Source organism: Anomalospiza imberbis, chromosome 1 (genome assembly GCF_031753505.1).
Source record: "Anomalospiza imberbis isolate Cuckoo-Finch-1a 21T00152 chromosome 1, ASM3175350v1, whole genome shotgun sequence".
In the NCBI taxonomy this organism is placed as follows: domain Eukaryota; kingdom Metazoa; phylum Chordata; class Aves; order Passeriformes; family Viduidae; genus Anomalospiza; species Anomalospiza imberbis.
Genome location: NC_089681.1, coordinates 127936321 through 127962885, shown reverse-complemented (window position 1 = coordinate 127962885; position 26565 = coordinate 127936321). Strand labels below are relative to the sequence as shown.

The 26565-nt window shown below is 38.6% G+C and overlaps 1 protein-coding gene across 1 annotated transcript in view; it reads left to right on the top strand.

Annotated features, from left to right (window-relative positions):
- COL1A2 (collagen type I alpha 2 chain) overlaps positions 1–20403 on the top strand; it is a 38673-nt gene extending 18270 nt beyond the window's left edge. The window contains exons 22-52 of the mRNA XM_068210846.1: positions 171–224; positions 327–425; positions 1297–1350; positions 1731–1829; positions 2593–2646; positions 3290–3343; positions 3470–3523; positions 3623–3676; positions 4473–4517; positions 6588–6686; positions 7338–7445; positions 8275–8328; positions 8902–8955; positions 9514–9567; positions 9676–9729; positions 9831–9938; positions 10904–10957; positions 11051–11104; positions 12024–12185; positions 12908–13015; positions 13466–13573; positions 14504–14557; positions 14664–14771; positions 14974–15027; positions 15364–15471; positions 16147–16200; positions 16332–16439; positions 16847–17093; positions 17504–17697; positions 19141–19383; positions 19982–20403. Coding sequence (XP_068066947.1) covers positions 171–224; positions 327–425; positions 1297–1350; positions 1731–1829; positions 2593–2646; positions 3290–3343; positions 3470–3523; positions 3623–3676; positions 4473–4517; positions 6588–6686; positions 7338–7445; positions 8275–8328; positions 8902–8955; positions 9514–9567; positions 9676–9729; positions 9831–9938; positions 10904–10957; positions 11051–11104; positions 12024–12185; positions 12908–13015; positions 13466–13573; positions 14504–14557; positions 14664–14771; positions 14974–15027; positions 15364–15471; positions 16147–16200; positions 16332–16439; positions 16847–17093; positions 17504–17697; positions 19141–19383; positions 19982–20128 — 2901 coding nt within the window. The 3' untranslated portion in view covers positions 20129–20403. The remainder of the gene's footprint in view (positions 1–170; positions 225–326; positions 426–1296; positions 1351–1730; positions 1830–2592; positions 2647–3289; positions 3344–3469; positions 3524–3622; positions 3677–4472; positions 4518–6587; positions 6687–7337; positions 7446–8274; positions 8329–8901; positions 8956–9513; positions 9568–9675; positions 9730–9830; positions 9939–10903; positions 10958–11050; positions 11105–12023; positions 12186–12907; positions 13016–13465; positions 13574–14503; positions 14558–14663; positions 14772–14973; positions 15028–15363; positions 15472–16146; positions 16201–16331; positions 16440–16846; positions 17094–17503; positions 17698–19140; positions 19384–19981) is intronic.
- The last annotated feature ends 6162 nt before the right edge of the window (positions 20404–26565 follow it).

Sequence of the window (26565 nt, the reverse complement as noted above, 5' to 3'; positions counted from 1 at the left end):
GAGATTTCTTTCACAATACCCATTTACACTGAGGTGTGTGTGCTTAAAGCTGCACTTACTTCAAATTCAGCAGACTTGCTTGGAAGGCTGAAATCTAGTAGGCGCTATACACCTCCAAGGAACAGATTTCTTTCTTTCCCTTTCTTGATTTGTTTTGTGTTGACTTGCAGGGTGTACCTGGATCTCGTGGGCTCCCTGGAGCTGATGGCAGAGCTGGTGTCATGGTAAGAGTTTTGTCTGGGTCACTATTTTTGTACCGCCTTTTATATACAGATCTGCAATGCTTTTTGCTACCTCTGCCTAATTTTATTTCTTTCTTTTGGTAGGGACCTGCTGGTAACCGTGGTGCTAGTGGTCCTGTTGGTGCTAAGGGTCCTAATGGTGATGCTGGCCGTCCTGGTGAGCCTGGTCTTATGGGTCCAAGAGTAAGTTCAAACTCTGCGGATTAAGTGTGAACTACATAGGAAGAAAATTATTTACAATTAATGGACAAAATTATTCGGAAATCCAACTGCAAAAATTCAGCATGTGTTATCCACAGTTAGGGCACTTCCACCATCCTACTGAAAAAAACAAGAAAAAATTATGGACAATTAAGAAGCATCAAAATGTTTCTTGAAATTAGTTACTTTTGTTAGGGTAGCATTTGATGGCTATGGGATGGAGCACTGTCCTCTTGTACTGGATACTGCATTAACTTCTGTAAGGGGTTTCCACGTGATTATTTACAGAATGTGATCATTATGATCACAATTAAGGTGTGTGTGTTCTCTTTAATGAACTCAAAGGAAAGCAGACCCTACTAAAATTATGTGAAATGGCTGATGTCAATTATTTCTTTTTTATTTTACAAATTATTTCACTGAAAACAGCCATTTACTTTTAGTGGTGTGGGCTGCAGCCAGATCATGTTCATCTCATTACATTTATACTCCTTATTCTTTCTCTTCCTATCCTACCCTGTGAAGTAAAGGTTTGCAATGCACATATGAGTATTAGGCATTTGCAAACATTTTAAAATATACTATCCTCCAAAGCAGACCCTAAATTAATCTCTCTGAGTAAAACAGGTACTTCCCTATACTGATTTTCAGCTGGCATGGGAGCACACACCATCAAATTAAGACTCAGTGTGCTTCATGTGGAAATGTGATAGCACCTACAGTCCTGTTTAAATAGTGTATATTGATAACTTGGCACCTCTGTGTATGTGCATGCATGCATATAGAAAAAATGGTGGTTATGTGTTGGGTGAGTAGGTTTCCTCCTGAAAACATGAAACTTTTCTTTTCTCAGGGTCTCCCAGGTCAGCCTGGAAGCCCAGGCCCTGCTGGCAAGGAAGGTCCTGTTGTAAGTACCTTGCTTTTTATTCTGTTCCCCCGTTGCATGGGAAGGAAAGAAGTACAATTGTGTAAAGCAGACATCTCAGCACTGAGGTCTTAACACAACTGTGTAAAACCAGCAAGATTCTCTATTGTATTACTCAGAAGATCAATATGAAGATTCCCATTCATTTTTGTGGGTGTCAGATCAGGCCTGAGTCCTGGGAGGAAAAGAAGAAATACAGAGTTCTACAAAAAGGAGAAAAAGGGAGGGATGCATGAGCATGCGATGCATCAACAATGGTGAAAAGTTAAATTACATTTGCTTCCTGTCAGTACATATTTCTCCTAAAGCTGAAGTCTAATTAAATTACCTGAGCCATTTAATAGTATGATTTCTTTTTCTAGGGTTTCCCTGGAGCAGATGGTAGAGTTGGGCCAATTGGTCCAGCTGGTAATAGAGGTGAGCCTGGCAACATTGGATTCCCTGGACCAAAAGGTCCCACTGTAAGTACAGGACAGAAACTTTGTATTACTATGAAAGTATTTCCAGACTAATCTGTAGGGTCCCAACTATCATTAGTCCAACGCATCTCCCTATATGCTCCTGTGCTGCTCATTGGGTGGCATCTGCTTACATTCAAGAGTTCTGTTTCAAATTATTTTCCAGTTATCTAAAATATGATTAAAGAAAAAAAAAAGCAGTTTAATTAGCTTAGGGATATTTTGACATTGAAATGATTAGAATAATATGTCTATTTTATGATTTCAGCATGTCCATTTTATCATTTCTGTATATTCACATCTGTAAAAGTTCTGTCAAGTTTGGCCATTAAACCAGTTTCAGAGTATTGTTATTTATGGAGCACTATCCAAAGCTCACTCAATTTAGAAGAAAAGCTCCCAATGACTTCAGTGGAGTTCCTTACATGTCCCACTGAGGCCACAGATAACAATCATGTCCTGGACTTGGATGTTGCTGTACATACACGCATATGCAAATATATAGTGTATTGCATAGGATACTACATGGAGTGCCATGAATTACAATCTCAAAACATAAAGGCATTGAGTTTTGAAAAGACATATATTTTTGAGCTAATCTAAGTGATCCAAAAAGACAGATGGAGCTTGTGTGTGTTTTAATTTGGGTTAAAGAAATACTACAGTAAATCTTCTGCAGTGAGAGTGTGAGTCTCTGCTTAGTAGTTTAAACTGAATCTAATATGAAGTGTTGGTTAACTTTTATCTCTTTTTCTTTCAACTTCAGGGTGAACCTGGCAAACCTGGTGAAAAAGGCAATGTTGGTCTTGCTGGCCCACGGGTATGCGGATATATTTTATTTATCACCTTCCAGAGAGGAAAAAAAAGTAGATTTTCCAAACCTCTGTAATAAGGTAGCATTGGCTTGTGCAGGTATGACTAGATGATGAAATTAGAAAAGCCCTTGGGAATGCATTATTTTTAGCCTCTTGTCGGTGGAGACAATTACTTAATGGATAAATGAAAAATCCCCTTCTTGCGTATTGGGTAATTAATCATGGGGTTTTATCCTATGAAGAGGAAAAAATAGCACTCCCTGTCCTTAATTCTTAGAGCACAGTGTATGGTTTCTAATTCATCCTGTAAATTTACAACTTTTTACTCATAGTTGAAACTTACTGATTCTTCCATTTAAGGGACCAAAAAAACAGTCGTATGTGGGGAAAATGCTATCAGCAAGGTTTCTATATTCTGTAATTCCCAAAGAAGTTTTCTTAAGTATGAATGTGCTGCAATAACTAAAACAATGATGAGAATTTAAATTTTTAAGCATCTTTAGTACCTCTGGCTTTGAAGTTCTTGAAAGTAAATGGTTAAGTTCAAAATACAGTCAGAGACATTTGGTTTTGGCACATAATCATTTAGAAACATTACTCATATCAAATTAAAACTTTGATAATAGCTTTCTACTTGAACATATACAGGGTGCTCCTGGTCCAGAGGGAAACAACGGTGCCCAAGGTCCTCCTGGAGTCACTGTAAGTAACAGTCTCCACACAAATCCAATTTGTGATTTACTTTTCATTAATGGGACTTCCCATTGTAAAATCGACTTCCCTGTATTTCTTCTTCCAAGTTAATCAATTGTTTTTTATTCCATCCAGGGCAACCAAGGTGGAAAGGGTGAAACGGGTCCTGCTGGCCCTCCTGGCTTCCAGGTAAGTAACTGTGTGCTGTGTTCAGTCTTCCCTATGGTTCCCAAAGCGTGAAGAGCTTCTGCCTTAACTAGATTTGTATTCTTGTTTCTTTACACTCAGGGTCTGCCAGGTCCCTCGGGTCCCGCTGGAGAGGCTGGTAAACCAGGCGAGAGGGTGAGTGACAGACACAGCATTCCATGGATGAGGCAGGAATTGCATGAGGGCTGTGTTTGCAATGGCACACGTGGTGGAGCAAGAGCCTGTTGAATCTATTTGCCAAAACAAAGCATTCAGGGTAACATGCAGACTTTAATTAGGAAAAGTCCCTTTTGCACTGGAACTTGCATCATACTTCCTTTTTAAAAGTTTTGGTATGAAACAAAGCAAAGATAGTCCTTTGCTTTTTGGGCCTTAAGTAGCAATAAAATATGTTTCTTCCCCCAGAAGAGACAGTACATGAAAAATATTTTACTACACATTTCTTTCAAAATCTTCAAGCTTCAGTCTAACCTGCACTACTCCATTTATGTTTTTGCACCTCAGCTAGTTTCAGGGATGTACAATGGCATCCAATTGAGGTAGTTCAGTTGTAATTCATGCTCTAGCTGCTGCACAGTTGGTGTGAGATGTACTCTGCAAATTGTGCATCTTTTGTGTCAGAATCACCTTTAACATTTATAGTTACATCTGTGTCCCTGTAAAAGAGTTTACATTGAATATACCTGAAAAAAGAGCTTGTAATTTAATAACTAATTCTTCAGATGAAAAAATATTATCTAATGTGTACCTTGAGATACTGTGCAGCTGGAGGAAAAGGGCTTATTTCCATGTATGTAATAGATTGTCTGAAAATTTGTCTGAAACTTCTCAATATGCTGTTGCAATTTGAGAATTTCCATTTGTTGCTAAGAAACAAAGTACAATTTAAGTAAGTAAAATAAACTTTATCTCTATATCTATTCTCTTCTAGGGTCTTCATGGTGAATTTGGTGTCCCTGGTCCCGCTGGCCCAAGAGTGAGTAACTCATTTGAAATTTGGTACAGACTGTCTTAATAATGTGTTCAGTAATGATAGTAACTATGTACATTTCCATGTTCCTCAAGGCAAAAAGCTCTTCTCTGTTACAGAAGAGTGTATTGCAGCAGACTTCCAGGAATGAAGGATAATATTCTCTGCTCTTTGCAGGTGTCAGGGTATTTGAGTTGGGGTTAACACAGTTGGCAGTGCTAGTAAACTTCTGCATAAATACGAATATTACCCAAATAATGATATCCTGTATTAACCTTACAATGAGACTGTGGATGATAAAGGACTGATCCTGCAGTGTTACACTGGGGCCTGATGAATATGAGGGTTTTCATCTGCATTGCCTGTGCACACACCTTCTTAGCCTGACCATTTCAGTTTTGCTATCCCTTGCTAGGCAGCTCCTACCTCCCCAGTACTGTCTTTGAATAAAGAGTGGACTGAATTCAGAAACCAGAATAGTCATTAGAAGGTATTGCCTCCCAGTTCCCTTTAATTCTGAACTGTCAATAAACATCCTCAAAGAGCTTTGTGTGGATGCCTTCCTGCATGGCAGGAAGATCTCATTTATGTAGAGCGAGGAGTAGTTTATAGAGGGCTCAATTAAGTATTTGCTTTCCAAATCCACCTCTAAAGAGATTGATATTTAACCTACTTCTGTTGCTTCTTCTTTTCTTCTGACTTCCAGATTAAATATATCCAGTGACAAATATTCCCATTCACTCGTATAAGTTATTTCAATCAGTTTAGACAGCACTTTTTGTCCCTATGGTTTAGTGCCCTGAGTCTGCATCAAAAACCATGTCTACTCTAAACTCTCATTTTGCCACTTCATCCAAGCCAAGTTCCCTTTGTCATAGCAGTAGCAGTTAGTTGCCTCTGCTGTAGCTTGCCCTAAGCATCACATATCGAGCCCTCAGTGTATTTCATCCAGTATTCCAAATTAGGCCTTACTGATGCTTTATACACAAAACTAACACTTCTAAAAGTATCCCACTGCTTGTGCTAGATCATATTTTCCTTTTAAATGTCTGTTGGCTATTACCTTTCCCTTTCAGTCATTTTCACAATTGAAGCCTCCATTTACAGCAGAATTTGCAGTTTTGATGCCTAAATAAATGGCCTGGTACTTGCACTCTTGAATTTTATCTCTTTGCTCTGACAGCCATCTAGCAGGTTATTCACTTCTTCCTGTGTAGTCTGCCAATCCTTCCTGTTGACAAATGCTTCCTTTGTGATATTTGCATATTTCTTCTTTTTCTGCCTCTTTGTAATTAACAAAATGTATAAAACAAGATAATTTAGGAACATCTCTACAATATAAATGAATCTGTTGCATCATTGATGCTTTCTACTGGTGAGCTAACTCCCCTTAAGTCAATTCTTTGACCACATTGTAGTTCTTATACAAATTCCAAATTCTCCAGCATAACTAAAAACTTCATTATACCTTATTAGATTATTCACTGATGTCCAGCTTGATCACACTGAGATAATTTGAGATGTCTTTAGTAAAACTGGTGTTTCTATCTTTGATAGAGCTATTGTGCATTTAAGTTGAGTTTCTGGTTACTTCCATGTCTCTAGAACTATAATGCAGAATTTATCCTTATACCTGTTATAATGTACAGGTCACATTAGTAGGCTTTAGGTGTTACCTTTATTATTCTCCTGTCACCAGGCACTTGCCGCTGCAAAAAATAATTGTTTGCCAATTACTATTCCTTTAATTTCACTAGAATAAATTATTTGTCCTAAAACAGAATCTCCATTTGATAGTAGGATGTCTGTCAACAGAACAAGCACAGTAGCCAAAATCCATGTTCGAGAAGTACTAATAGTTGTCAGCTGTTGTCATGATGCAAGACTTTATTACTTCATTTTGGTATTTTTGTGTCAAAAGCCAGTCAGTTCTTATGAAAAATTTAGTTAATATCTTCCAAATTCTAATTAAAGGTTTATTCAGATAAACATGTGACATGCTGTCATTGCTCCTAGCCAGTGCTTTCAGCTAGAGAGCAATTCAAGGAAGCACTCAGATCAGACTGTCTCCTGTAGGGTGAGCGTGGTCCTCCTGGCGAGAGCGGTGCTGTTGGTCCTGCTGGTCCCATTGGAAGCCGTGGTCCCTCTGGCCCACCAGGCCCCGATGGTAACAAGGTATGCCTTTTCCAGCTGCTGTTGCCTTACTGTTGAATTCCTGATCAACGCAGTCCGAAACCTCTCTCCAAGTGGTGAAGTTCCATCCCACACTAGTCCACACTAATATTAAATGGGTTTATGTTTAGTAATATAGATGATAGGAGGGGAAGTCAGTTGGAATACAGGTTGTCAGCTGGGGATGCTGTTATACTGTTTGGAGATAGGATTTGAGATTCTGACCAAAATTCATGCTGACTTCTGTTTATACGCACACCTACCTGTACACAGGAAGCTCGTCTCTAGTTAGCAATATTTTCCCCAAAATATTAGGTCAATCATAAGTGATTGTCTAGCAAATGATGATGTTGGCTTGATGCTAAGTGAATCTGGGTCTTAGTTTTCTAGATTTCCATGGCTAGTCCTTCTACAGAAGTTTAGTTTGGAAAATGGACCTAAAACCTCAGAAGCCCACAGAATCAGAGAGAGCATTCACATCTAGCATCTTCACTAGCTGGAAAAGTAAAACATATACAATAGCTCAAGACAAAAATGTTACTACTCACACTGTTTACAGCCAAGTAGAATGGTGGGCAGAGCAGTAATGATGATTTTGTTCCAAACTGCGTGAGTGACGTGACACTGACTTACATGATATGCTGTTGCTGCTAGGGTGAGCCTGGCAATGTTGGTGCTGCTGGTGCTCCTGGTCCTGCTGGCCCTGGTGGAATCCCAGGAGAGAGAGGTGTTGCTGGTGTTCCAGGAGGCAAGGGTGAAAAGGTAAGATGGACAACTGGCTTGTTATTGCATGCACAGGTTTGAGATGCCTAAATTTCATTAACTTAGAAAAACCTGAAGGTTATCCCAATGTGACTTTTATTTACTGTGAAACTGTATTACGCAATGGTCAGCAAGTAGAGGTTTTGTTGGTCTAACAGACTTACTGTCTTTTCTAAGGTGCCAGCCTAAAACTTTTTAAAAAACACTATATATTGACATGCAGATTAATGAAGAACACTAGGCTGTATTAAGAAAAAAAGGAGAGAGAACAGAGTGCTGATCTGGTTTCTTGACTCTAGTGATGGTCTGAAAATAACTTTTTGTTATATGAAACATGTGTCATTTGATGTGTCCACCCAATGATGTGTCCATCATTGTTTTTATAGCTGTTTTCTTGCTTCATATAGAAGGTATAACATGAATAATTAGAAGAACTTTTACAGATGGATATCTCTTGACCAAAAGAAAAGAGATTTTGAGGGGGATTTATATTCATCATTTGTAATATACATGGACATGGTTTTCAATTTTCAATTTCAATTCCATTCAGAATTTTTGGTACCTGAGAGAAGCCAAGAAGGCTTCCCATGACAGAAGCAGGTTTATTCTAAAAAGCATGCCAGTACCCTTTCCAAACATTCACTTTGCCAGTCAGTACCTACTCAGCAATAAGAACAAAATAATCAAAGCTCGTTTCTCCAGAAAACCTAGCATAAGGTTTTTGTATGATGTCTAAGTAATGCACAGATACTCAGCAAACAGCTCAAGACTTCTTTCATACAAACTGTTGTGTTCACTACCGATCAATTTTTCCCACTGTGTGTTCCAGGGTGCCCCAGGTCTGAGAGGAGATACAGGTGCAACAGGAAGAGATGGTGCTCGTGTAAGTATCTTCTGGTTCTACTTGACTTTACCTTGCTACACCTCAGAACTTAAATAACTGAGAAGAATGTTCAGAACTTTCATTTCCCACTGTATTGCATTACTGCTTCTATCTGCTCATTTTTGATACAAATCAATGTCGTTTTGTTGCCCCTTGTCCAAGGATGATTGATTTCAGGGGGAGAGAGAGAGAAAAGTGATCACTTCTCATGTATCTATGCAGAGAAATTACATGAGCAGAGTATTTCACAGACATTGCACACCTGTTCAGTGTAACAGTGTCCTCTTTAATTTTATGGGCTCAGCCCAGACAGCTAATTTTAAAGGCAGCCTTCAAAGTTACACAAAACTATCCTTCATTTGAGATTTCAGATGTCTTTCTTAGGATTCATACTTTGGGAAGGAAAATAACAGAACAGGTTTTGTTTTATAAAATCATGTATCCTTTATATTGAGAACACCTGCAGGAAAGTTAGTTACACACTTTTCTCTAGGGGGAAAGAAAAAGCTTATTTAAAGTAGTTGGTCCTACTTACATTTTGTTTGAAACAGTGTCCTGTCTCTTGGCCTGTAGGGTCTCCCTGGTGCTATTGGTGCTCCTGGCCCTGCTGGTGGTGCTGGTGATCGGGTAAGTCTACTCTTAGAATGAAAAAATGCCTTGTTGATACAATTTGCTCACACATGAATATTAAAGACGAGTTCCATAAAAACCAGTTCCATCTTTCTAGTTTGCACCAATTCTTTAAGTTTTTCAGATTCAGGAAGCAAGGGCTTTTGAGACTATTCAGTGAAGCTTGCCATAGGATCCCAAACCTTTTTCTGAAAGGGCGGGGAAGGGGATGCACATCTACATGGCAATGGGTTATATCTGGAGATGATTCTGATTCAACCTCGGGCTGAATTTTTCCCAGCTGAGGTCAAACTCTACAATCCTACTTGCACTGTGAGAGGAGATTTTAATACAATGAAGAATAACCATGTTCGCTCAGAATGATACTTCATGCTGTCTGAGAATCATTAGATATTATTAATACAGGGTGGATCAAAACCAGAAGCATTTTCAGTAACATCCTCTGTACTGGAGATCCAAGGAGACTCACTATATGTAACTGTACCACAGGAGCATTCCTGTTCTGGCTGCAGTTAGGCCATTTCCCAGTGTCAAAATGTTTTGTCTGTCTTTTAGGGAGAAGGAGGTCCTGCTGGTCCTGCTGGTCCTGCTGGTGCCCGTGGGATCCCTGTAAGTTGCAATTTCTACAGTTATTCCTGTGTCAAAGACATGATGTTCAGAAGATTGCTTTTTTAAAGACCATTCTAACCAGTCATCTCTTCTTTGCCCTCTCTCTAGGGTGAACGTGGTGAGCCTGGTCCTGTAGGTCCCAGTGGATTTGCTGGACCCCCTGTGAGTTTTGCTTGCACTTTCCTCATATTGATGCCATAACCTTCCCCTATTTCCTCTGCAAGGTTTTCAATTCCTCATTTTGTCTGTTTTTCTGCCCACAGGGTGCAGCTGGTCAGCCTGGTGCTAAAGGCGAGCGTGGGCCCAAAGGACCTAAGGGTGAAACTGGACCAGCAGGTGCCATTGGCCCAATCGGTGCTTCTGGACCACCAGTAAGTGAATTGTGTCTTTGTGAAAGTCATAGTTTTCAACTGTGCCATGCAAGCAATACATTAGCCTGAAAGCCTTGAATTCTGAAAAGGTAATGAAAGAAAGAAACAAAACTTCAAGCTAGGCTGTGAGAAAAGTTACCATGCTGATTTTCACATATTATGTAAATTTTATCAATCTATTTATGTGGACTCAGATCATGAGTCTGGAACTGAAATGAAGAGAAAATAATAACTAATTTTCAACTTGCTCTGAAGATCAGAAAAATCACTCTGTCTTGGACCATTCAGGGGGTCATTGTGGGCAAGTTCTGAGCTGAGGACATTGACACTTTTCTCTCAAAGTTGGGATGTGCTGTCACAGTTTGATTTTCAGACTCAGTCATCCAGAAGCATGTGTGCAAATTTTTCTGTGCACCCATTCGCACATAGGCTTTTCATGTGCTGGCACCTTTATAGGCCAAAGTTGTATACTGCCTCACATGCATATTACTGGGGAACTGCTTGAAATGATGCAGAAAGTCAGACCCACATACTTCAAGTACTACAAAGTGTTGCAGGATAGTGTGGCTTGAGTTACTTCTTGTATGATTTTAATACCAATAGCAGGCTCTTACACTAAGTGGCTGTACTAGCCACTCAGTGCAAACAGATTTGATGATTTTGCCCTGTTTTCACATTTTGACTTCCAGATTTGTTTAGATGCATGTAACATTTGCAAGGAAATGAAACTGAATCATAAATGCTTTATGCAACTTTTCTTGGGCCTTATGATACTGATTTAAAATGTGTGTGAGAATTTAATACCCTGCTCTCAGGATAGGCAGCATGGTTTTGGGCCCAGTCCTCCTGCTGGTGTAAAAATCACCCTTAGCTTTCACAATAGTGAGACTGAGCCCGTGTTCTAAATAGGGAGCATTAATTGTCTTTGCTTGATCCATCTCTCTTTTTCAATCCTTCATACTTAGGGTCCCGCTGGTGCTGCTGGTCCTGCTGGCCCTCGTGGTGATGCTGGTCCTCCTGTAAGTCTTCAGGCTTTTAGTACTGACATTGTTGCTTTTCATGAAGTTACTGTTTCCTTTAAACCTAATCTTCATTTTCAAATTCGTTTTTAGGGCATGACTGGCTTCCCTGGTGCTGCTGGAAGAGTTGGTCCTCCTGGCCCTGCTGTAAGTAACTAATGAAGAAATGTAATAAGAGATAAGTCAGAAGCTGCTTTGCTTAGGGTTAATCCTAACTTTTGTTTCATTGATGTCAATCATAATTGCACTGGAATAACCTCAGATCCTTATAGAATTGGATGAGGAGAAGAAAATCTAATTGTTCAAACTCCCAGAGTACAACCTATGCATTTAATTTGTGAGTTTTATCAAAACATTTATCAAGCATCCCTCTGCTTCTTGAAGTACCCACTATTTCCAAAAATGAGTGTTTATTTGCTTTTGTTCAAATCAATGGCTATGCAATTACTCATGATGGAGTGGAATAAGAAGGTCATGTCCAGTCTGCAGAAGAATGTTAAGGTTATTGTAGGTCTACATTTTCTAAAACACCTGCAGTTCTAGTCCCTGTCTTGAGCAGGGCAAACTCACTCTGTTTTGGAATGTGAATCTTTTTTATTTTTCAGCAAGAAATTCTCATTCTAGATTGACATTTGTAGTCTTTTCTTTTCAAAGGTGTTTCCAACCTCTACCAAAAGGCACTTCTTTTCTTAGTTACTCTAGATTTAAAAAAATTTTAAATCCCATTATCTAATGCAAATAATCCTGTTGAATTGGAAGATACTGGGGTTTTTTTCTCATGGATTTTGTAGTTGCAATTAATGTCTCCAACAAGAGACATATCTATATTTTCCCACCAAATTTTGTCACTTTCAGCTGCCCAGAGTTAAATTAAAAAAAAAAAAAAAATTAGCCAAATAATTCTACTGCTTCCAGCTCTCCACTGCTAATAAAGCAATAGAAGTTGCTGCTTTGGAGCAGCTGATGACCTGTTTATTGCAAGTGACTATTTTTTCATGTGGATTTAAAATGAAATTTTATCCTCAGGTCTATATTGTAATGGTATCACATCCATACTCAATCCTAGGGCATCACTGGTCCCCCTGGTCCTCCTGGCCCAGCTGGCAAAGATGGTCCTCGAGGTCTACGTGGTGATGTTGGACCAGTCGGCCGCACTGGTGAACAAGGTATTGCTGGCCCACCTGGTTTTGCTGGTGAGAAAGGTCCATCTGGAGAGGCTGGTGCTGCTGTAAGTTACTGAGTATCACATCTCATTAAATATGTTTCTCTTCATGTGAATGTTATGGCTTCTGAGATACTTCTGGTGTTTGTGAAGGGCTTTTCAACTTCATGCACAAATTTAGCAGAGCCTTTAAGTAGAAGTTCCACTGAGACACAAGAAATTGTTCATAGGTATGCTTGACAAACATACTATAAAAAGTGAGCCTGATCCCTGGATCAGGGTTTTCTTTCTCTTTTTCTCTTGTGGTGAGTTGTATCTTTCTCTAACTACAGAAGAAATGGATAGTTAGTTTGAGAAAAGGAAGCACATCTTCTACTCTGAAACTGATCCTCATGGATAGAAAAACAAGGAACCTGTGAATGTCCATTTAGAACAATCTCAATTCATAGTTGCATCAGAAACTCTGATTTGTGGGGATCACAAGGTTAAAGTTGTCTGCCCACAGGTTGATGTAGAATTATGCAAATAAATTAATTACTTTTGATTATCTTTAAGCTTTCACATCCAGAATTACTGGCTTGTTTTAAAAGTCATACATGTTTCTGTCTTATTGAAGTAAGCACTTGTGTGAAATACCACAATTGTTACTCAACAAAAAAATTATAGAGATTTCTTCTGTGATCTGCAAAAATTGTAACTGAGAATGCAGTTTTCAGTATCATTGTCTGATGTGTATGTTACATTTATTTTTATCTATTAATATAAATATTATTCTCTTCATGTCATAGGGTCCTCCTGGTACTCCAGGTCCTCAGGGTATTCTTGGTGCTCCTGGTATCCTTGGTCTTCCTGGCTCTCGGGGAGAACGTGGTCTTCCAGGCATCTCTGGAGCAACAGTGAGTATATGATTAGTTAACTGCTTTAAACAGATAACATGTAATTAAAAAGAAAAAAAACCCACACACACTTGAGGTCCTGTCTTATGGGAAGCCAGGGAGATGCAGGTTATGCTGTTTCCATTGCTGTTGGAAACAGAGGATATGGACCTACCAGACGTAGATCAGTGGAAGAAATTATGGCTTGTTGCAGACAAACCAGAATTATCCACAGGTGAGCAAATTTCTCAATCTGAGAAATGTCAGAAATGTTAAGAGGTTTCTAGTAGTAAGATTTAGAATGAAGATAACATTTGAAATAGATAGGTATGTTTCTTGTGTCCTGATTCTTTTTTCCTTTCCAATCTCATTGCAGAGAAATGTTGCTCTTAGATAAAAGCTAGAAGTTCTGTAAGACTGGTTTGTGTTTTATTATAATGTCACATTTTGTTACAACTGTTCCTGTATTAGGGTGAACCTGGTCCCCTGGGTGTTTCTGGTCCTCCTGGTGCCCGTGGTCCCTCTGGTCCTGTGGGTTCTCCTGGTCCAAATGGTGCTCCTGGTGAAGCTGGACGTGATGTAAGCTGGTTTTTTATCCTCTTCAGGTTGCTTTTTCTTTATTCTGATCCAAATACAAATACTCGGAAAAAATGGATGGAACTGGTGGCTGTTCTGCTAGCAAACTTGTGCAATGTCTTCAGAGAAAATTATATCAGGATTTTTATAGACATGGATTCCTATGCCCAACTAGGTGACAGACGTTTTAAAGCACAAGTTGTGTCTGAAATACATCCTGAAGTCACTCTCAGAATCTTTTCACTTTTTACTTAAATGCCAAGAAAGATGGAACATACATATCTTTCATGAAAGTATAAAAATTGCAGCCTTATCAGGGAAGCTTATTTGATAACCTGAAGCATAGTTAATACGTTGTTAATACAAATCTTGCAGAGACTTTGCAGAATTTCAAAGAGAACAGTAATTTAAAAATCCTCAACTTTGTTTCATTAGAATTTTTTGAAGGAAAATGGGTTTTTTTGGACACAGCCTAAGTGCTGAAGTGAAATTAATATTCACAAAGGAAAGCATTTAACCTTATGAAGTACCACAGCAAAGTAATTTAGTTATGGCTATTAGGTTCTTTTCCCTCTACTGGCATTTTTCATCTAAAAAGAAAATCTCAGTTTTAAAAGAGTGCAAACTAGTGAAGACCACTATTGTCTTAGCCTTTTCATTTAGAGAAATGTTGCAAATCCCAGTAATTTTTTTTCTTTACTGAACTTTTAAAACCTAAAATATTTGAAGACCATTTTAGTTTTCTCATAATATTAGTATATTTAAGGCATTTGAGAATGGTATGTATAAGGAAGATGTTTTTTCTCTTTAAGATTTATACTATCCTACCTCAATATCTTCTTATTCTCACTGTAAGCAATTAGACGGAGACACAGTTCTGTGTGAGATGAAAGGTGATGAAATTTAGTAATTTTTTTCATGGTATTTTAATAGGGCAATCCTGGAAATGATGGTCCTCCAGGCCGTGATGGTGCTCCTGGTTTCAAGGTAACTTGTTTCTTTTTCTTTTATTTTATTGTCATGGAAGAAATATTCCAATATGTGTAAGTCAGTAAATAACAATGTGTCTCCTGTTGCATTCCTTTGTTCCCAGGGTGAGCGTGGTGCTCCTGGTAGTCCTGGTCCCAGTGGTGCTCTGGGTGCTCCTGGTCCTCATGGCCAAGTTGGTCCTTCTGGAAAGCCTGGAAACCGTGGTGAACCTGTAAGTTGATGAGCTGATGATATACCTTTACTTTCTAGATTAAGGTCTAAGAGGACCAAGGCTTGTCTATCATACATACAAAGTACATCCCACCACTACAATGTATAGATAATAACTTCACTTTCTCCAGAGATGTGTTGAGCACGGAACCCTCATTAGAACAATATACAGCAGTGACATGTATTCTCTATTCTTGTTTCAGGGCCCTGCTGGTGCTGTGGGTCCTGCTGGTGCTTTTGGTCCAAGAGGTCTTGCTGTAAGTCTGATTTTTACATACATTACCACATTGATGCAAGAAGAGAAAATATGCTTTATAATTAAGGACTCATAACTGTGATCAAGGGGCCAAAAAAGTAATGCTTAAGGGCCTGAAAATATTTAGGAACTTAGAATCTCAGTTAGCATTCTCTTTTGTGGGATCAGTCCTGAAGCTTTTGGGATTGGCACTCTTCCTGGGTGTGTTAAGGGGATGTCCATTATATACATTGGGATATGACTTAATGTAGAATATTTACACTTAATTGTTGCTTTGACAGGCGTATGTTCTTGAAGCCTTCTAATTTATTCCCTTGACACCTATATCCCTTCCTAGGGCCCACAAGGTCCACGTGGTGAGAAAGGTCTACCTGGTGATAAGGGGCCTAGAGGTCTGCCTGGCTTGAAGGGACACAATGGATTGCAGGGTCTTCCTGGTCTTGCTGTAAGTAAATGATTTTCAGGGTTTTGAATATAAAGAGCAAAAAAACACCCAAAATAAGGTCTCACCAGCAAAGAATTACATATGTGCAATACAATATGTTAATACCACTTACTCAATTCTGCAGCACCTTTCAAATGAAGAATCATAAATAGTCTTTAACATTCAACATTTTTTTGTACAAAATGGCAGATTCTGGTATTGGCATTGGAACTGTGACTACCATTAGTTCCCTTGAAGTTCAATTGCATTTGGCTAAAAAAGAATTAAAAAATCTTCTACTTTTGTTTTAGTATTATTTCTTATTTTGGCCAGAAATTGTAAAACTGTTATCTGAGAAAAGCTGAAGTAATTTGTGGATTTTCTGCCCTTTAAATTTGGGTATCAACATTAGGAATTCTGACTTTTCCTTTAAATTCTTTCTGATCTTCTCTGAAAGATCAGAAGATACAATATAAAGAATTGTATAAGTTATCCTCATAAATATATTTTGACGCCCTCTCTCCTCTCTTCCCAAAACAAGCATTTTATACCCTAACTCCACTAATAAAGGTCATTAGCCCTAGATTCCCATTCTCTGAACCCAAATACACATTACATACATTTCCCTCTTGAATCAAGCAAACACAAATATGTTCCACTGCTCTTTTTTTGATGACTGTGTATCTTTCCCAATAGGGCCAGCATGGTGATCAAGGTCCTCCTGGTAACACTGGCCCTGCTGGCCCAAGGGTAAGTGAATTACAGAATATATTCAAGTAACTCCCATTCTCTTTGTGAAATATACATGTATGCTCTCATCCATATGAATCCCTATTTGTAGCATTTTCAGTGTCATTTAAACTGTTCAAATTTCCATTTAGGGTCCACCTGGTCCTTCTGGTCCTCCTGGTAAAGATGGTCGCAATGGTCTCCCTGGGCCTATTGGCCCTGCTGGTGTGCGTGGCTCTCATGGTAGCCAAGGTCCTGCTGTGAGTATAACCTTTTTTTTGGTTGATTTAACACATTTATGTTATACTATAAGCCTAGTAATTAAATCACTTCAGAAGCTTAGAAGTTTAATAATGCACATGATTTTATTTCTTAAAAAAGATAGTCAATATTAGGGAAATGTTTAATAAACTTGAACTAAAAGGTTTTCTTTGCTCCTTATGGCCAGAGTGCAAATGCACAAAGGGGATGTGGTAGTCCTGCACTGTGCATCTTCCATTGCTTCAACCCATAGCAGTCACCACAGGGCAAGTCCAGGTGTGCTGCCTCCAATTAGAGCTGAGGGTGCCAGGAGTTAACCAGGAGTATGCATGTGTGGAAGCATTTCATTAAAAGTACCATATCTCTAACAGAATGCTTTTTGTCTTCTGCTTTTGAAAAACTTCAGGGTCCTCCTGGTCCTCCTGGTCCCCCTGGCCCCCCTGGTCCCAATGGTGGTGGATATGAAGTTGGTTTTGATGCAGAATACTACCGGGCTGATCAGCCTTCTCTCAGACCCAAGGATTATGAAGTTGATGCCACTTTGAAAACACTGAACAACCAAATTGAGACCCTGCTGACCCCAGAAGGCTCCAAAAAGAACCCAGCTCGCACCTGCCGTGACCTCAGACTTAGCCACCCAGAATGGAGCAGTGGTATGTTAGTGCCAGATGTTTGTCCTTTCTGTCTCAGGGACCACTTCCAGGGCATTAGCTTTCTTCAGTGAAAGGTATCCTTGGCCACATGGCAAAAATACTAAATGACCAATGAAGTTCTTTCTGCCTTCACTGAAAATACAGTTACATCCTGAAAAGCTCTTTGTTGATATTGTTGTATATTATTGCAATAATTTTCCGAAATAATACAAAAATATTTAACCCTTGTTTTTAAATACAGTTTCTTATATATTAACAATCCAAAATATCTGTATCCCATTTATCACCTTAATATTGCACCTAGCTGTGATATTTATGGCCTGAGTTCCCATATCTGACAAGTAAATATGAACTGCATGCAAAGTTTATGCTGAGTGAACCATGATTCACATTTCTTCCCTCAATGGCAGGCTTCTACTGGATTGATCCTAACCAAGGCTGCACCGCAGATGCCATTAGAGCATACTGTGATTTTTCCAGTGGTGAGACTTGCATCTATGCCAACCCTGACAATATTCCTGCTAAGAACTGGTATATCAACAAGAATCCCAAGGACAAGAAGCAGCACATCTGGTTTGGTGAAACTATCAATGGTGGCAGCCAGGTTAGTGATGTATGGCAGGGTGGCAGGGTGATTGTTTCCTACAGCGCTGTCTGAAGAGTTCTCAATTCACTGACTCTCAGAAGCAAGCAGATAAATTAAAGAAAAACATCAATGTTTTTAATTTATATTTGTTACATAAAGCACATACAATACTATTCCTGGAAAGATATTTATATTACACATCACATTCTGAGTGCATGCCACCATAACATTCAGAATTGTTGTTGTAAGTAAAAACAAGAACTACTACTTGCACATTAGATACTGTCCCAGCAAATTGCAAATGCATCACTTTTGTACAGCTAGGAGCCTAATTCTTAAATGAAATTGAGTTGGTATTGTAATGAAGTGTCTAAGATGAGATTTAATCACATTGGATCAGAGCAGTCTAGGGTCCTGTTTCTTAGAGGGTCAAAAAGTAGATGCTGTAAAAAGAATACAAGAGTGAAGAAAACATTTGTACTATCCACAGACACTATTATATTAAAAAAGTTTCAAAATTCTATCAAAAAAGGTTTCACAGTTTTATTGAGACAGGCATTGTTTGTGTGTAGCTGTGGGAACAGTAGATGTCTTCCTTGAACTTACCTGATTTTGTCTCTGAATTCCTATAAGCTGTTAACACCATACCTTCGAACAGAATCTGCAGTTCAACTACATCCACTCATGTCTGGTTGTCAGTCTACCTCCTCCTACTTTTATTTCATATTCTTTAGCTCAGGAGTGGCGATAAAAAAGTGACTGCAGACTTCTGATTCTTTTTTTTTTAAGTTCCTAGCTGTCATGGTTTAAGCTCGGATAAAAATTAGGTACCACTGCCACTTGCTCAACTCCTCTCTTCCCCGCAATACACCATAGTAGAAGGGGGTGGAGAATCAAAGTAAAACTGGCATGTTGAGATAAAAACAGTTTAATATTTGAAAATAAAATATAGTAACAATGGTAAATAATAATGGTAATAAAAAGGAAATCAATACATGATGCAAAATATCATTGCTAGCCACCTGATGACTGGTGCCAGACCCTCCTGCTTCCTGAACTCAGATTGGCTGCCTTTTTGTGTTACTTCATCCCAGTTTATATACTGGGCATTATTTTTTATGGTGTTAAATATCCCTTTGATCAGCCCAGGTCACCTGTCCCAGCTATGCTCCCTCCTAGTTTCTTTTGCCCACTTTCTCACTGGCAGAGCATGAGACAAACACACATAAAAAAATTGTCCTTGACTTAGGGTAATCACAACTTAGCAAAATCCAAAACATCAGTGTGTTTTCAACACCATTCTCATTCCAAATCCAAAACACAGCACTGTATCAGCAACTAAGAAGAAATTAACTCAACCTAGCTGAAACCAGGACACTAGAGCAGTTGTCACACATTTTCATTACAAACATCCTCCTTTTCCCCACAATACAACTGACTGGGTTCCTCACTGTTTTTCAGTTTGAATACAATAGTGAAGGAGTGACCTCAAAGGATATGGCCACCCAACTTGCCTTCATGCGTCTGCTGGCCAACCATGCCTCCCAGAACATCACCTACCACTGCAAGAACAGCATTGCCTACATGGATGCAGAAACTGGCAACCTTAAGAAGGCTGTTGTGCTGCAGGGATCCAACGACGTTGAACTACGAGCTGAAGGCAACAGCAGATTCACATTCAGTGTTCTTGAGGATGGCTGCTCTGTAAGTAACACAGAAACCATGGGCATGCTGACTGCCCGGGCCTAAGCATGTGATTAGGGATAGAGTTGTGCTTTAATTCAGAATTAGATTATTGGTCAAACCAGCAAAATTTTGCCTGGTGAAGATATGTAGCCTACAAACCCAACCATGTCAGATCCTTAACAAGTGATAAGGAAGAGGTTACAAAAAAAAAAATCCTACCTTGTACTGTACATGTGGCCAAAGAAAGTTTTCAGAGGGATCATATCCAAATTCTATGTAAACAGAAGATTGATAAGCAAACACATGCTTATCAATGCACATGCTATAGAAGGGGCAGGATCATTAAGTCCTGAAAGAATCAGGCAGGGTTCTCTTTGGATCTAACATCAGTGTGAATAATATGGTAGCTTGCATACAGCATCACATTGGACTACAGAAGATTCAAGTAAATATTTTCTCTATATTGGAGATCTAAATAGTTGGATGTGGGTATCTGATTTGCAAACAATACAAGCAAAATTAATATTAAATTATTTCAGAAATTATCCTTTCAGGTGAAACAATTCTTAATACTGTGAACAATGCAATAACAACTGCAATGAATCTTCTTTTACAGAGAAAGAACAATGAATGGGGCAAAACAATCATTGAATACAGAACAAATAAGCCATCCCGCTTGCCCATCCTTGACGTTGCACCTTTGGATATTGGCGGCGCTGACCAAGAATTCGGTTTGGACATTGGCCCAGTCTGTTTTAAATGAATGAACTAAAATTAACTTAAAGCCTCTCCCAAATTATTCTCTTGTCATTTCTTTTTATAATGAAAGCTGACTCCTTCCATTTCTTCTGTTCATCTACTTGCTTAAACTCTGGGCCAAAGAGAAGGAGAAGAATTGATTGGAGCATTGTGCAATGAAATTTAATACAGCCCCAAATGGACTTGGAAGTCTTTCAAGATTTAACACCTTGTTTTGGGAAATGTCAACCTTTGTAAAGAAAAAAAAAAAAACAAAATAAAAAGTCATGAAAGTTTGCACCACTTGTGGCCTTTGAATATCTTCCACAGAGGAAGTTTAAATCCATGACTTCCAAAGGTTTAAACTACCTCATACACTAAATCAAGAGTGATCCACATCTTTTGTAGGAACTTCTCCATATGATCTGAGGTACTTTCAATTCCACTCAAAATACAGTGGTGCTAATTGTGTCATTACAGAGTATTTTCCAATAGTTGAACTTTGATGGTGCTAGTAGCATTTAAAGTATTGCTTCTCTGTTTCTTTGAAGTCTGTCTTAAAACTTAGGATGTCCTGTCTCACCCACAGCTTAAGCATGTGGATAATTTTTCTTCCTCTTTGTCTTCTTCCTCCAAAATCAGGTGTTCCCACTTTCAAATTTCATTTCAATCTTCTACTATGGGTAAAAAAAGGTCATCATTTCTCAAAAAAAAGAAAGAAAATGTATTTTGTATATGTGAGATGTTTAAATAAATTGTGAAAAAATGAAATAAAGCATGTCCAGTGTTCCAAAAGAAACTATTTAATTAATTATTTGCTTAGATGCATTGGAGATTCTCACACCAAGATTTTAGTACGATGCTATAAAACATTTTGTTAAAGCCACAAAAGGTTGATTACAACTCTCTTAAGGGCGTGATTGTCTACTTGACTCTTCATTTCAACACTAACTTCTGAGAAGTTCTCAAGAAACTTACTCAGTGACTCTGCCTCAAAGTATGAGAAGTTCAGGAGCAGAAATAATTCCATCCTTTTTTCCAACTACTAAGTAGGATTAATGGCTGCAAGAAGGAGCATCATCTCACTTAGAGGTGGAAGGAAAATGAAGCTTCTCTCTTTCACTTGAGGACAGAAAGCTCCTGGCTGTTAATAGAGCTGTGCTGGCCGATGCTGTACTGTAATCAGCAGAACCATGCCTGTGTGCTTTAGAAAGGATGTGCAGAAGTCTATGCCAAGAATCTCAAATTTAGTTTTTTTGTGAGGAAGGTCAGTGTTAGGCCCTTACAGTTTGTTCAGTTGTGTATGAGACACAGAACCATATGCTTTTACTAACCTTAATAATTTACTTTCACACAAACTACCACAAGAAGCAAAGACTTTTTCTCTGAGACCGTTTAGAAGACTGCTGAAAACCCTAAATGAACTGCAATTCCAACAGCCGTGTTTTTGTAGTTGGGAAGGTGTTTGAGAGAACCCACAGAAGATCATGAAGACAACAGCAAAAGCATGTAAGGCAAGAGGTGAGATGGCCAGACAGAACCCCCAAAGAGTGGCATGAAGAAAATATCCAGAATAAAGTCCCTGTAGCCTGAAGAAAGCACCACTCCAAAGATAGCAGCTGCGAGTCTGAAGGCAGCTCCAAATGGTACAAGGGGGAATAAGCACTAAAATCTGTTTCTAAAGACTTTTTTTTTTTGTTCTTGCTTGCAATTAACTGATTAAGGAAAATAGGGCAAATATGAAAACATGATCTTGGGTGCAGCTGCTATGTGCCTGCAGCTGTGTGCTTAATTAGTAAAAATGGGAATTTCCATTATAAAATATAACCCATTTTTTCTTCACTGAGTAAAATATACTGTAGGTAAACACCTGCATTTACTCAGTGAACCTTGATGATTCTTAAAATATAAGCTTTTTTTACCATTTCAAAATAAGTTTGTTGTTGTAAAAACAGTAATTCAATATTTGAAAACAGTAAAGACTTTCTTTCTTTGTATAGATTAACTACAAGATGGGAAGTTCCTACAAGGACTGAAAAGCTAAAATTTCATCCCTCAGGTTATGCAATTCACTAGAAGGTATGCAAAGGTTATTGCTAGGATAAGGGAGGTAGACCTTTATTGCCTAGGGAAAAAAATACCCTAAAGCACAGCTAAAAGAACACTTGAGTTTAGAAAGGAAACTACACCTAGCAAACACTGTCTCCTTTTGTCGTCTTCTGATTCCTCCTTTGCTCTCTGTGATCTATTCCATGGCATGTCCTTCTAGGCAGAGAACACTTCCTTTCTGTCAGCTCACTGATAACATCCAAATTATGTTTTTTCAGATCTTTGTTCCAAAAGCAGCCTCATTTGGAAATTAAACCTGAAAAAATACATTGTGTTTACCTCACAAATTCCAGCCTCATTAGCACTGGACAGATACTCAGTCTGCCTTGCAGGTTTTCAGCTTATCAGAATTTATTGCGTGATCAAGTACTTTGCTTATGCTACATATAATATTGAAGAAACTGTCTTTCAAAGATCATAGCTGCAAATAAGAGATAAGAGGCAGACAGGGCAGAGAGCCCTAATATCGTCTACTTTTGGGAATATAAGATGTTGAATAAACTTCTGGTAAAGTGATCTTAATTATTTTTTGGAGTGCTCCACCTCCCTATAAGCATTATCTTTGGAGAACTTCCTTATCAGCAGCAGTACATCTAGAGGATTAGCATAAATTAGCTAAAACTATAGATTAATGTTTACATTTGTAGCAAGAACGAATCTTGGAAGGAAAGGAAAACAGCTGGAGTAACTAAGTGAAAGGCAAAGTTTGCAGCAAGCCCTGGCTGTACTATGCCAGAACAGAATTGCTGGAGAAGCTCTGTAGAGCTGGGTAGAGAGACAACTGATGTGTAGTGCTTGGTTTTGATAAAACTGTGCAAACCAAAGTACTGCAGCATTCAGACCATTTTCCTCCCTGGAATCTGCAGGACTGATGACTCTCACCTGTGTGATCAATAAATATGTTCTGTCTATCAGCTTCTCTTACACCATCCCCCCAGGAGCTGGACAGAGATTAAAAGGCTGCTGTCAATGTGTGCTTCAAATTGTATCTAAGCTGACTTCTGATGTCTCCAGTGCAAATATTCCTTTTTGTATCCATGCAGTTTCCTGTTACAGCAGGTTCAGCTGGCAGCACATTGGGCTCTCTGTAGCATGTGTTTTTGTATTAATATGGCCTAAGTAAGTAAAAACTAGAGGCAAGGAGAACACCATCAATGGGACCAAAATTGAGGAAAAAAACCTCAAACCATGTAGCACAGTTCTAGAAGGGGCAGTTGCAACCGCATAGCCCCATATGGAGAAACACTAGCCACTGCCAATTATCTTCAGTATCTGAGTTTATCAGTCTAAAATATGATTACTGTGCTACAGACAAATGTCCTTTAATACAGGTGAGTGACAAAACAACGTTAACAGACAACATATCTACACTTCCACCACTCAGGTTTAAGTTGAAGCTTTTGACGTGACTTTTGATTTGTTTCATTGTAGTGGTTTCAGACAGGTTTTCCTAGAATCTGCCTTCCTACCACCCTCTTAATGCAGTGTTTTACAGTATTAGAATCATGTATCCAATTTCAATGAAATATTAAATAAAGCTATTAGACATGCAAACAGGAGTAACCCCTAAATCATTTAGCTTTACTCATGCCTCATTCTGAGCTCGTTAGAAATTCACTATTTTTCTATAGGGCTACCCGATGAATCTCAGATGCATAATGAATGCAATCTACAGTGCATAAACAAAGAAAATACTGCATGCTTATATTCTAAGGCTGGAATACATTTGGCCTTTCCTGGAAAACATGTGGTTGGATATTACATGAGCAAAATTTCCTACATTTCTATGAATCCATGCTTATGTATACACTCCAGCTACTCAGGAAATGATGATTCTCATTAAGGCAAATATAACTAACAAAAAAAACAAACACATCATTTGAATATTATTTTGAACACAAGCATTTGAAATACATATAATAAATTCCAATAATTATTATCAATATCTAATTCTGTTCAGGCTACAGAAATTGGACCTTTAGGTGAAATGAAACTTTTCCCAAATGCCAATTCTGAAGACACAGTGAAACAGCAAAGCGGTTCTCCAGCATTTTCATAGGCGTTGTGCACCACCTACTGCCTCACATACTAATTACCAGCCCCTGAAGACTGTTTTTCTAGGGCTTTTATTCCCAAATTCACTGTCATTGACAGAATCACAAAATATTCTGTGCTGGAAGGGATCTACCAGGACCACCTAGTCCAACTCTTACATAAATGTCCCACAGAGGTATCAAACTCACAACCTTGGTGTTATTGGCACCATGCTCTAAGCAGCTAAGCTAATCTCAGGGTTGTTGCTGTCAAAATTTACTGTGCCAAGACTGTCCTATAGGCTATTTCTTCAAAACATCAGCATCATAACTCACCTTAAATATGCACTAACATATGAGAAGAACACTCATCCAAACACAAAAGCTCTTGGAGAAAACTGCAGGCTCACTCAGGGCACAAAAAAGACAATAATTAAACTCACTCTTTTAGCTGTTAGGTTCTGTCAATCTGAAATTATCTTCTCTATATAGCAGTGTAAAGGACAGGGTTTTTTTCTTCATTAAATCTTTCCTCCATAATGACTGTTAGTTTTTTGGCTTTTCAATTTTATCCAAAGGGATTTACCACTATTTTTTGCTTAAGGTATTTAACATCTCAAAGTGTAAGTCTCTGCTCCCAATATATCCCAGTATAGTCTCTACAACAGTGTGACAAGAGGAGTCACCCAAACACAGTGTGACTTAATTTGGAGAAAATGCTTTTCATTACTGTTTTCACTTGATAATGAGCTCCCGTCTCATTTATTTACATATTTCAACATTTAACAGGGAATAAGACTAATTCCTCACTTTGAAAGAACATCCATTGCTGTTATGGCTGTCTGTACCTGCCTCTATACCACATTTGCTTTACCACAGTCATCTAAAATCTCAATTCCCATAGAAACTGCCCATAGCCAAAATTATTTGTCCCCCAGATTCTGCAATGAGATCCAAAGGATCTGTGCTTATTCTTCTCAGGAACAGCAGAGAGCAAACCACACCCATGAAGAGCACCTGCCTCACAGTAGACAAAAAGCAGAATTACAGTTTTACTTAATTTCTCTAATCTACTTTAATTCTCATATAGATACAAGAGATGCATTAGGTACAATAGATACAGACAGTTACAAGAGGTCCTTTGAACTTTTTCAGTTCCATATGTGATTCTGGAGTACAGTTTCTAATACTTCGTTCATATAGTTCCTGTAACTCTTAGTTAGTAGTCTCCAATTTTCTGGAGAGATTAAGAGCTAAGGTTAAGAATTAACCCTGTGCAGAATGAACTGGTGGTTTGTGCCTAGAGATGACAGTGTCCTTGTCTGGTTCCAGGTGAGAGGAACAAGCATTTCATCTCCCTCCTCCAGTGCTGGGATGCCCTCAGCTGCTTTGGGAGTATGAGCACTTTGATTCTTCTGGAGATTCAGGAACTACATTGCTAACCCCCACTCACCTCCCTCCTGCAAGTTAACCATTAAATATGTATTTTGACAAGCACATCCAAGAGTAAGCAATACTGCTTAAAACGTCTTGCTCATGTTTATGGCAGTGTTTCTATGGCCCTATATACAATATTACCATCTCTATAGCTTTTACTGTTGTCTGTACATCGGGATCTTATACATCTCTTTGTTGTAATAAGACTTGGGTATCCATTCCAGGTGTGACACCCTGCTAATAAAATTATGGGCCAAGGACTGACCTATGGATTAACTGAGGTTCTCTCACACCTTCTTTCTTGGTCCATAGCAATGTTCTTAATTTCTACTTATTCTTTGCTGCAGAAGCTTAGTCTAAAAATCCATTCTCTATGTTAACTCTACATAAATACTGTGGAAATTTCATATGCAACAACTCAGTAGCTGTTTTCTGTGGGCTTTATCTGAAAACTCCTTTACCCCTTTTCATCTCACATGAAAATGCACTGCCCAGACACACTATGGAGGCTACTTGAATTGATTTCTACTGACTCCTTCATCTGTTTCTTAGTATGGTTATGAAGTTTAATAGATTTTTTTCTGTTAAACTCACAGCCTTTTACAACCTGAAACTCTGAAATTTGGGACAGCATGGCTCCTAAAGATACAAATTTTAAATTCATCTGATATGATCTGGATCTAGTGTGTTGAAAACCAACTGGGATTTGTATTCCATTTCCAAATTGCTTTGCATGTACCATGAAAACAGATCTGTGGAAAGACAGCTCTGTGAGAGAAGGGTAGGCTCATAAAATAGAATCACAGAATCATTGAATTTTAAAGGGTGGGAGTGGACCTGAAAGTTCATCTAGTCTTGGCCACCCCTGGCAGGGGCTCCTCCC